The sequence below is a fragment of the Geosmithia morbida genome (assembly GCF_012550715.1).
Source record: "Geosmithia morbida isolate 1262 chromosome Unknown scaffold_7, whole genome shotgun sequence".
Classification (NCBI taxonomy): Eukaryota; Fungi; Ascomycota; class Sordariomycetes; order Hypocreales; family Bionectriaceae; genus Geosmithia; species Geosmithia morbida.
The window spans coordinates 863,925-875,337 of NW_023336194.1; the positions used below are offsets into that span (position 1 = coordinate 863,925).

The 11,413-nt window shown below is 51.9% G+C and overlaps 3 protein-coding genes across 3 annotated transcripts; 1 reads left to right on the top strand and 2 right to left on the bottom strand.

Moving 5' to 3' along the window:
* Nucleotides 1–4,351: 4,351 nt before the first annotated feature.
* Nucleotides 4,352–6,499, bottom strand: GMORB2_7105 (DNA repair exonuclease SbcCD ATPase subunit; the record flags this gene model as incomplete). Its single annotated transcript, XM_035469070.1, has 2 exons — nt 4,352–5,781; nt 5,860–6,499. The coding sequence occupies 2 exons, from the start codon at nt 6,497–6,499 to the stop codon at nt 4,352–4,354; spliced, it is 2,070 nt and encodes a 689-aa protein (XP_035321450.1).
* Nucleotides 6,500–8,330: 1,831 nt separating this feature from the next.
* GMORB2_7106 (large subunit ribosomal protein L30e) lies at nt 8,331–8,984 on the bottom strand (the record flags this gene model as incomplete). Its single annotated transcript, XM_035469071.1, has 3 exons — nt 8,331–8,429; nt 8,659–8,813; nt 8,906–8,984. 3 exons carry the CDS (start codon nt 8,982–8,984, stop codon nt 8,331–8,333), a joined length of 333 nt encoding a protein of 110 aa, XP_035321451.1.
* A 393-nt stretch (nt 8,985–9,377) lies between these two features.
* GMORB2_7107 (large subunit ribosomal protein L10e) lies at nt 9,378–10,342 on the top strand (the record flags this gene model as incomplete). The annotated part of the gene is made up of 3 exons (XM_035469072.1): nt 9,378–9,422; nt 9,630–10,014; nt 10,107–10,342. 3 exons carry the CDS (start codon nt 9,378–9,380, stop codon nt 10,340–10,342), a joined length of 666 nt encoding a protein of 221 aa, XP_035321452.1.
* Nucleotides 10,343–11,413: the final 1,071 nt, after the last annotated feature.

An 11,413-nucleotide genomic window follows, 5' to 3' on the forward strand; every position in this document is an offset into this window, starting at 1 on the left:
GGAGAGAGGACCTGGAGGGAGGGGGGGGGGCCGGGACTCTACAGGTGTCTGACCAGTGCCTATAGGTTCTGTATCCGTCCATCTTAGGTCACTACGAGGTAATGCAGGCTAGAATACGGAGTTGGAGGATTGAGTTCTACAGGGCGCTTGGCAAGCCTAGACTTGATGTGGGTGCACAAAGCACACAATGATTGACTTACCTACCAAGGTGCGAATGATGCATCATCGATACTCCAGTAATCTGTTCAGATTTACACTTGCCGTAGCAATGATGATGCATGTACAGCTGTCAAACCGGTCCAAGATAATAATGCGCGGTAGTGTACCAAATGTCGTAGACTTGTGAATCTGCGTGCAAAGCGTGGTGTGCGCCCGTGCGCATACGAGAATTACACTCGTACTCGTCGTAGAGGGGCCTCTCCCCCTGCGACCATTAGCAGGTATTACCCAGTAGTACTGTCGACACCTTGCGATACCGTAGGCGGTAACGATAGCCCGTGGGCTGTATATGTACCGGCAGTGACGGTACAAGCCTGTGACAGTACTCCGTATACCCCTGCAAGTTACGTGTCCGCCGTTGCCGCAGCCGCCTACGGGTACTCCGTAGCAACGGAAGACTTTTGCTAGAAGCCTTTTAGACCGGAAAGCCCTGGACAGCCGTAATTGATCTATACTTGTAGGGTGATGAATCATGATGGTGGACTTGGCCGGGGTGGGATGGTGGGTAGATGGATGGTGAATGGATGGGGCGGTAGAATGTACTGATCAGAGGGGAAAAGGAAGGGGAAAAACAGAAGAGAGAGAGAGAGAGAGAGAGAGAGAGAAGAGGTAATAATTCATGACGAGATATACCGAAACCAGGTGAATCCCTCCTATCGACCAGTTTTGTACCCTGTGCGTGCCACCACCCACCCATAGGATTCCACTTGCATCCATTCCTCATTCCTCCTTTTGTGTGCTATTATCGTCCTTTCTTCTTTTTTCCCTACCTTTTGTTCCTGACGGCCGGTTCCGGTACATACTTTTATTGTTCGTTCAATTTTGTGCCAGTTGCTGTGCAGCATTGTCAGGGCCATAAAAAATCAAGATGATTATGTCATTCGGACTTGAAACCGTCCAGTCGAGCACGTGGTCGGTCACCTTGATCTCCTCTTCGTCTCCTTCCTCCTCCTCCTCCTCCTCCATTACACGCATATCTTGCCTGTCGTGATTCTATGCCCTCTGCTATCACGACTGCCGTACAGCCTGCGAATGACCCCGAGATTATCCACCCCAGTCCATCAAAAATCGTGCTCTACCTTCTAACCTCTCCCCTCTCTCTTACTCTCCTCTCTCTTCCTCTCTCTCTCCCCTCTCCTCTCTCTCTCCCCCCCCTCTCTCTCTCTCCCCCCTCTCTCTTCTCTCTTAACCCTTTTCTACTCGTACCCGCAGGCTGTTATTACTACTGTACTTCCGTACTTGCTACCGTGACGTGCACTTGTACGGACAGTAGTGTCATGTAGGAATCCAGTAGGCAACGTATTATTACATCTCTCCTCCACCCCTCGGCACCGACACCGCTCATCCATATATTTCTGACTGTCGGTCTGTACCTCGTGCCGCACCGAGCCCATGCTGTACATCTCCACGACCGGCAAGCTGGCCTGACTGACCCTTGTGGTCCCGTGGAGCGACACTGTCGGAAGGGGGACCCAAGGGACCGAGGGTGCATAGTAGCAAATATGACCCACCGGGGCCGCGCCCTGGAACTGACCGCCTGCCCGACCAATCTCATCATCTTACGATGCATCACGGACCGTGCTGCTACCGAGACAGATGCTTCCCGTGCTGATGCGGATGGACGGAGTGAGAGCAATGATACTACTTTCAGTCTACCACTCGTGATACCCTGTGCTCGTGGCTTCCTTACATGCCTCCTGACGAGTTGCACAGCAGTCTACCCGCACGACGATACCGATAACACAACGTACATACCGTGCGGAATAAGCTGTACGGAATAGACATGCACGAGTATGGAGCAATGAGTAAGACGACTACTCTGAGTAATATTGCATATCAATATTACACGTTACTTTTCCCACTGGTGGATTATCTACCGTTGTTGTCGTTGTTGTCGTTGCTACTGCTGCTGACTGCTGGCTGCTGGCTGCTGTTGCTGTACGAACGGCGTATGAGTGCAAGAGCAGCACGCACAAAAAAAAAAATCAAAAAAAATCAACAATCATCATTTGCTGTGTTACTGCCATTATGAGTGTTTTTTGTCCCTTATAACGAACGATATGGATACGGGTAATAATAGTAGAGTAAACCATCGTGACACCTACATCTCTATCCATACTATGAACCGGCGGTGCCGTCCGTATCGTCATCCCATCATCGTCTTTCCACACTTCCGCTGCTTCCGGGTACTCTTGGTGATGATTAATGGAGTATTACGCACAGAGAGACCGGATCATCTGGGTCCCCCCCCCCTCTTGTTGCACTCGTACGCGCTCATACACTCGACCGTTCACATGTGCGACGTGATCTTCAACGGCCCTAGTGGTCTCTGGATTCCTCGTACACACTCGTAGCTGTGTAGAAGTCCATGTCTACGATACAACCAATGTAATGATTACATATATTAATTACCCCGTAACGGTATGATGATAACCACCGTCGAACCAGACCACAGTCGTACCGGTATTATCCCTACCCGTTCAGGTAAGAAGTGAACCTGCGAGGATGAGCGATGGGTCTGACCAGATGATCTCACCGGGTTTCCCCATGATCATCCATCCACATCATCCACATGGCCGATAACGGTTGGAAGGGCAATCATTATCCGCCACCGCAACGGTCGCGACGGGTGCCTGCGTTATCCCCTGAGGCCCGAAGGGTAACTATGGATTAGCTCCCGTAATCTGTACAGATTAGATATCACGCGATCAGAGTGCTGAATCACCCCTACATATGTACACACACACCTCTACACTCTTCTACACCTCTCTTCTATATTCACATAGCTGTACGGATAATTACTCACAGAGTCAGTCCAGTCGTTTCGAAAAGAGGAACATTTGTCTTGCCATTTGAAATTCCTCCAAAAACAAGGGTATGCATCACTCGCCAGTTACTCCGTACACCGAAAACCGCGCCCCCCCTTTTCTTCACCTGTAGAGACAAAAGATAAAAGAAATAAAGATATGAAGTAAAAATAAGATGAATATGAACCCTACGACTTACTCTGTGCCTGTGACTGCTGTCCCAGAAAGAGTCCACCTCTCACAGCATGACACGACATTGAAATCCCCCTCCTCCGGTCTTAGTGGATCACGCACACACACACACACACACACACACACACACGCAAACAAATAAGACCACAACGAGTGAAGGAGCATTACTCTGTTGACCAGTTGATTCGTGAATTAAACATTGTTACTACTCATACAGGGGATGAGACCTTTCTCCAAAACACACACACACACAACACACACACACACACACACACATTGATAATCAATCCCGTACCAGATGAGACTGAAAAAAGAAAAAAAAAAAGAAAAAAAAAAAACAAGAATCCCTGTCATGGACTCACGGTACAGAAGGGGGTAAAGGGTATTCGGAGGAGGGGGGGGGGGGGGGGGGAGATCGACTCACAGCATTTTCTTCCTCCTATTGAGTCACATGCTCTATTTTCTTCTCCTTCAATCTCTCTGCCTCCCCCATCTGACTCGTCAAGTCGAGTAATCCTGAAGACAGCGTCGGTATTACAGGTACGGAGCCTCGACCGCCAATCTCAACGTCCAGCGCAGCTTGTGTAGATAAACAATTGTGCATTCATCGATTCTTCGAGCTGTCGTGATGTCCCCATACTGCCATCACGCGATAAATTCATACTGATCTCCAGAATATTTGTCCCACCCCATTACATGTAAACATTGCATGTAAATCCTACAATATACATATATATCAGGGAGAATATGATTCTTTCTTTTCGAAGCAATACACAGGATAATCAAGAAGAAGAGAGAGAAAAAGAGAAGCTTGTGTAGACTCCTATTCTTCATAGTACAACGCGCAAAATGCCATCATTATAATCCCGCAATATATCCCATGCTCATGACAGTCTTTTTTTTTTCAAAAAAAAGAAAAAAGAAGGGGGAAGAAAAACTCGGTGACACATGATGTATATAAAAAAAACCGGTGTCATGAAAAAGGAAGAAAAAAAAAAAAAGAAAAAAAAACACCGGGTTGGAATAGGATAGAAGAAGATGACGATGAAGAAGAAGAGAGGATAAAAAAGAAGAGTGAGGGAAGAAGAGACTCGCGTCATGTAGACGGTGGTCGGGTTCTCGATAGCAAGATGCTACTCAGGAATCGGGTCACCCGATGACCCTTCCTCCTTCTTACCCCAGTTGCTCCATCCGGATATCCAGCTCGCCCTCTTGTTCTCCTTGACCCCGCCCACCTCGGGGTTTTCCTGCACCAGCCTGAGAGGACGGGGCTTTCCGCCGGTGAATGTGGTTCCCTTGTCCGAGTGAGAGCGGGGCGGCGACTGCGACGGCGGCGTCGACAGGTCTCCCGCCGAGTCTCCGCTGACGCTGGACGTCTCGCTGCGCATCCCCGGGAAGTTGCCGCTTGACGACGGCTGGTGCTGGCTGCCGTTTACGCTGCCGCTGCTGCTGGGCACGCGCGCCGCCGCCGCCGAGTTGGCGTTGCCGCCGTTGATGGGGAGCACGCCGGGCGCGAAGAAGGACTGCGAGTGTCGCGGGTTGCCCAGCGTCGGCGACGTCGGCCCGTCGGGTCCTTTGTACATCTGGCTCACCAGGCTGACGGCCCCGCTGCTGGATCCCGTGTACTGCTCGCTGCGTGGCCGCGAGTGGCGCTTGCTGGCTGACCTCGTCAGGTTGCCGATCGGGATGCTGGGCGCCGTGTCTGGGTCCGTGTGTGCAGAGCTGGCCGTCGAGTGTATGTACGACATCGGACGCGGCGGCGGGCCCGCGGACATCCGGTTGGATCCACCCGCCATCGACTTGGCTCGCTGGATGAACGATGTCGCCGCCTGAGGCTTGTCCGACGACGGGGGCGGTGGCGGAGGCAGGTCCTTGCTCGTGTCTGCCGCGCCTGCACCCGTCGTGGGTGGGTTCATGTCGCCCGACTGATCGAGGATAGACTCGAAGTCGTGGTGCTGCAGGAGACGCTCGATGATCTTGTTGATGTACAGAGTGAGTGCCTTGTTCTGCTCCTTCATAGACTTGAGCTCCGCCTCCAGTCGTCGCTCCGCTTCGCCAGAAGCACCGGCCCCGCCGGCCCCGCCGGCGCCAACGCCCGCAACGTCCGCAGTTGCTGTCGAGATGATGGTGTCGTCGGCCGCCTCGTCGAGCTCGTCTGCCAGGCTGGAACCGCCGCCGCCGCCGTTGCCGGCACCTTTGCCCTCCAGCGCATCGAGGGCGTCTTGGTTGGCGTTGCTGCCCATGTAGCTGAAGTCGTTTTGCCCAAAGTCGCCCTTGAGCGTCCTCTCCTGAAGGAGAAGCTGGTAGCTCTCGTTGTCCTCCATCAGACGCGCGTTAGCCATGCGGGCCTCCATGAGAAGCCGCTCCACCTCCTGTAGGCGGCCGCCGCCCTGGTTCTCTGACTCGACCAGCTTGATCTGCGCTTCGGCTAGTTCCAGACGGAGTGACTCGATGAGCTTGTCCTTTTGGAGGATGAGCTTGGAGTTGTTGCGGGAATCGCTGCGCTGGAGGGACGACGGAGGGGCGAAGCTGTTGCCGTCAAACGAGGGGGACGACGAGTTGGCTGCAGGGGAAGACAAGACTTGGTCAGCACAGAATCATCGTCGAAGTCAAGAAGAGGAAGGGGGTTCGGACAGCTTACCTTGTCTAGAAGTACGACTCTCGTCGTCAGTATTATTGTTGTTGCGCTGGCTGAGGCTGTCCTTGAGACGCTGGATGACGGTCTGCATCTCCTCCTCTCGATTGGTCATCTCCTCCTTCTCCTTGAGGATGGAGCTCTTCTCTGCCTCGTAGATGGTTTCCATCTCCCGGATCTGGCGGGTGGCCTCGCGCTTCTCGTTCTTGAGCGACTCGACCAGCTCCTCGAGCTCGTGCGTCCTCTCCTCCATCTTGCCTGAGTCCTTGATGGCCTCCTCGAGCTTCGACTGCAGCACGTCGTTCTGCTTCCTGTACTGCTCCGACAGCTTCTCCTCCTTCTCTAGACGCTGCTGGAGGTCCTCGACGGCCGAGGCAGCCTCAGCCCTGGCGTCCGACTCGGCGTTGCTCATGCTGATCGTGTCCCGACGCTGAAGGGCGGCGCGGGCCGACACCGGCGTCCCTGTGCGGGTCGACCGTGTCCGAGCGTGACCGCCAGCCGGTGCTGTACCCGTCGTCGTACTCGTGGATCGCTGGGAGCTGCTGCGCGAGAGCGAGGGGCTGGGTGACCGACCGCCTGGTTCAGAGTTGGCCACACGTCCTACACCCCCCGACGCAGGTTTCTTGGGCCCCGTCGTTGATGACATACTTCTCTTTTCTTCTTTCTTTTTTTTTTCTTCTCCCTCCGCTTGTGACGTTTTTATATATATATTCGTCTCCTCTGCTCGATCGGTGAATGAACAAAAGGCGCCGTCGACAGGCGGGCGAGGGGCGGTAGCAGGGTATTAGTTGAGAAGTAACACACGTGTCGCAAGAAAGAAGCAACGTGTAAATCTGACTTGGAGGGAGGGGGGGGTGACCCTGAAGAATGAGGATCCGCTAAACCGGACCTGTCGTCGTCGGTGAATTTGCAAGTAAAAAAAGAGCTCGATGGGAAATAATACGAATACACTCAGTTGTCTGCCAGAGTTTGGGGGGGAGAGTAAAAGAGAAAGAGTGAGAGAGGCAGGATCCTGAAATGAAAGGTCGCAGCTGGTCTGACCTTGGATGGGATGGTCTGGGGTGGTGGGTGCTCTGTGGTCCTTGTCCTGCGCAGAAGGGATATTATCAATGTATCATTTTACTGTGGCCCTTGACTCCTGGGCAACCGCCTGCAGATTGTTGACTAGGGGGCGGAAGAGGGGCCGATGGGTATCCACGGAGCCTGAAGGAACTGCCATGCCTAAAGGGGTCTTGACCGTGTTGTTGTACTCATTGCTACGCAAGTACGGTACCCGCGACTGCAGGAATAATAATAATATTATTACTATTTGATCAGACCAGAGACTGTCCATGCGTACTCTGGCAAGTTATTACGAGTAATATACGAGCACTAATATTCGCACCGTTCAAGTTGTTATTAGTACATATACAGGCATAAGTACGTGTGTGGCTAGAGCGTTGCCAACAGTTGGTGCTTCTCAGAGAGCCACTGCCCCAAACAGTCTAACGCCACATCCCATCATCTCTGACACCGGCACTCTCGCACCACCACTATCCGCAATTATCCTCCCTTTCTCCCTCTTCATGCCCCCTTACGTCTACATGTATACTTGTACGCGCGTGCACGAGTATAGTATGTGCCATGCGTACATCTGTATACATTGTTTTATCATTCGTATTGAGCCTTGTATGGCGGCAACTCTCTTCTCTTCTCACTCTCCGTCCTGTGGGGAAGGTTCAGAGGCTACTGGATGCATGTAGCTTGGAACGGATGGGGTTTCCAGTATGAAGTCGTGTCAGGGACTCACTACTATGATTAGTAGTAATATTAGTGGTAATACTAGTAGTGATACTAGTAGTAATACTAATAGTAGTAGTAGTGTACGGAGTAATCTGTACAGGCACGAGATATGTGAGTTGGGCTGTTGACTGATGTAAGCATTTTATTAGGGCTCGATCCGAAGTGAGGGCTGGTGCAAAGCCCCGGCTGGTGCACGTTGGCCACCATGAAGATGGAGATTGCCAAGTCATGCAACCAGTGTCCTGATGACCATGGGCTCGCGTTGTTGATCGCCAGGGAGTAGGCAATGCGCATGAATGGACATTTAATAAGCCCAGATCGATGTGTCAGTAGTACCTTGTTCGTCCGGCAAACGTTCATGATGTTTACCGTGACCATGGCGAATAATTCTATGATATAGAAAAGGAAATAAAAACAGTATGAACATGTCCTTGGTGGGGACAAAAAGATCTGGAGCTATATTGTAATCATTGAGGCTAACTGAACGCCTTGCGTCGTTGATTGAACGCAGCAAGGCGGAGGGGCTAATAAACCCCCCAGGCCATCTCATATCGCATTACATTGACTGGTATTTTCCCCTCAGGTGCCCATAACCGATTTGTCCTGAACGCCGTAGAATGCATCGTCCCATTTCTTCAATTCTTTTTGTTTATTTTATCACTGGACTTTTTTTTCTTTCCTCTCCTGGAACAAGCTTAAGCCTGCTGGTCGCTGAGGATGTCCGAGTCACCGGCGTCGAGGATGGCCATGGTGCCGCAGCGGAAGAGCTTACCGGCAGCAGTACCGAGCTCAATCTGTAGAAGGGGGGAAATACGTGTAAGCAAGAGTGAACCCTCCAAAGTCTGGAAAAGACTTCTTCTCTGGGTAGGCCGCTGGGAATGTTCTTTTTATTCGACACACTCGGAGCCATAGCAGATCATAGAAGTTTTGCAATAGTGCAAAATCAGGGCGTTTCAACCACTCCACATAAGTGAGAGGGTCTCAACCCGGACAAAAGGCGGTGTTGGCGGTGACGGCACTTACGTTGTTGCCAGAGAAGTGGTGGATGGGAGCCTTGGACAGCATGGAGTAGTACTCGAGCTCGCTCTTGCGGAGAGGGGGCGTGTTCCCGGCAATGATGATAAGCTTGGCCTTGCCGGAGCGGAGGCTCTTGAGGGTGGACTTGTAGCCGAGAGTGACTGTAAAAACCGGACATGTTAGGATGATCTCGTCTTTGTCTCTTTTTTTCCTCATATTTTTTTCATTTATTGTGAGCAACGAATTGACGTACCCTTGCCAGACTTCATCACAAGCGCAAGCTTGGAGTTGATGCTGTTGGCATCCTTCTTGCTCTTCTTGGTAGGGGCCATTTCGTCGGTATTGTTCCTTGGGGAGAGGAAAGTTGGCTGTTGGGTGGGATGGTGGTGTTAGTATGTTCAAGCTAGAGGAAGAAAAAAAAGTTGACGATAATTTCTGTGGTGGTGGTTTAGACCGAACAGAATCCTTGGGTGGGGCAGGGCCAACCTGGGAGACTGTGGCCAATCAAAGACGTGGAGCATCAACTGCACAAAGCCCTAAAGAGCCGGGGATTAGGCGACGCCACCACTTTGATGAGTCAAATTGCTTTGAAATCAGGTGTGAGTGTGGATTACTGAGCGCACAGGGCGAGAAAGCAAGGTATGTGAGGTGGGATCTTTTTTTCTGCCGAACTCATCCCCATTCATCACCAACCCACCCAAGGATCAACCAGCAATACCGACAAGATGGCGCGTCGTCCCGCTCGTTGCTACCGCTACTGCAAGAACAAGGTTAGCTCTTTCTTCTTGCGATGATGTGGATGGGATTTCTGGGATCATTTTTATGTCGGCCAAGGTTGGAGGCTGCACCATCGCCTGCGTTGTGTGCCTCCGTATCCCGGCAGGCGCGGAGATAGCCTCGACCCAGAATTCCTTTTCATCATCATCACCAGTCCCTCCCGAGAAAAAAAAAAGTTAACTGACACGCGAGAACGCTAGCCGTACCCCAAGTCGCGGTTCAACCGTGGTGTCCCTGACTCCAAGATCCGCATCTTTGATCTGGGCCGCAAGCGTGCCAACGTCGACGACTTCCCTCTCTGCATCCACCTTGTCTCCAACGAGTATGAGCAGCTAGGCTCTGAGGCCCTTGAGGCCGCCCGTATCTGCGCCAACAAGTACCTGGTGAAGCACAGTGGCAAGGAGGGTTTCCACCTCCGTGTCCGTGCCCACCCCTTCCACGTCGTCCGCATCAACAAGATGTTGTCGTGCGCTGGTGCCGATAGGCTGCAGACCGGTATGCGTGGTGCCTTTGGCAAGCCCAACGGTGTCGTCGCCCGTGTCAACATCGGCCAGATCATCATGTCTGTCCGCACTCGTGACTCTAGTATGTCTCTCCTCCTTCCCCATGTCCTCTTCTTTTCTTTGCCAGCCATCATTATATTCGTCTCTACAAAATCATGTGCTAACAAAAAAAAGACCGTGCTCTCGCCCTCGAGGCTCTCCGCCGCTCTCAGTACAAGTTCCCCGGTCGCCAGAAGATCATCGTCTCCAAGAACTGGGGCTTCACCCCTCTCCGCCGTGACGAGTACCTGGAGCGCAAGGCCGCCGGCCGTGTCAAGGTCGACGGTGCCTACGTCCAGTTCCTCAGCAACCACGGTCGTCTTGCCGAGAACATGCGCCGTTTCCCTGAGGCTTTCCAGCAGGAGGCTTAAATGATTTCGATTGGGAATGTGAGGAAAATAAAAACGGATGGCGTCCAAATAGGGTAACACTGCGATAGTAGACAGTGTCAAACCGGCAAATGAATCATCGGATTTCGAAAGAAACAACTCTGTATCCTCGTAGCCTCAGTGATATCATACCTGACTACTATGCGTACACGGATTTCTTCAATGAGGTCTGCTCACTTGATGTGGTGAAGAGACCTGCCCTGCTCCATTTTCTTCGTCTTTCTGCCCTTGGCTCACACCTGTCATCAACTTGAGATATCTTGATCTCGCTCAAGCTAGTTGGCCAATCTGTCAAGTGACAAAGGCCAATAGCAAAGGCAAGGGACGATTTAACAGCCAATTAACCAAGTCGCTGCCTGTGCTCGTAGTCTAGTGTGTCATAATCACGACTGGATACTGACAAGGTGACGTGCTACTCTTCTCCAACATGGACACGCGACCAATTGCGGTGGGCGTGTTTTCCCACATGGCTGCGCCTTTTATCTCTCTCCCTCTCTCCTGCTGTTCCGGAAACAAGTACAGATTACTGATACGAGTAAGAGTACAGTATTATGGATCGATTCGACGAAATGCGGTGTACATGTATTATTTCCTAGAAGCAGCAGTAGCCTGGTCCCCGCTGGACGTCAGCATTTTGCCCATGTTAGTGGGACTGTACATACGTAGTCGGCTGTACGATACTCGTAAGTTTCTGTAAGTGATAGGTGTCGCAACCCCCCCTCCGCCCCTTAGTATTTCCTGGAGGCTGGAAGACGATAGGACAACACATCGTTACCTAACAAGGGGGAGATCTCGTTTCAAGATGGACAGGACAGCGTGCTAATACCGGTGAGATACGTGTGTGCTGTGCCGCTTCCTCTCTCGGAGGACCTCGGAGGCCCTCGGATCAGGCTATTGGTGATGACTTAGCGGGATGGACATGACACGCCATGGAGCATGGGCTAGTGCCAAGAAGAGAGAGGGAGAAGGAAGAGGCAGGCAGAAAAGTCGATAGGTATAACCTGTACTATCCCCCGTATAAAGAAGAAAGGAAAAAGAAGAAGAAAACGTACT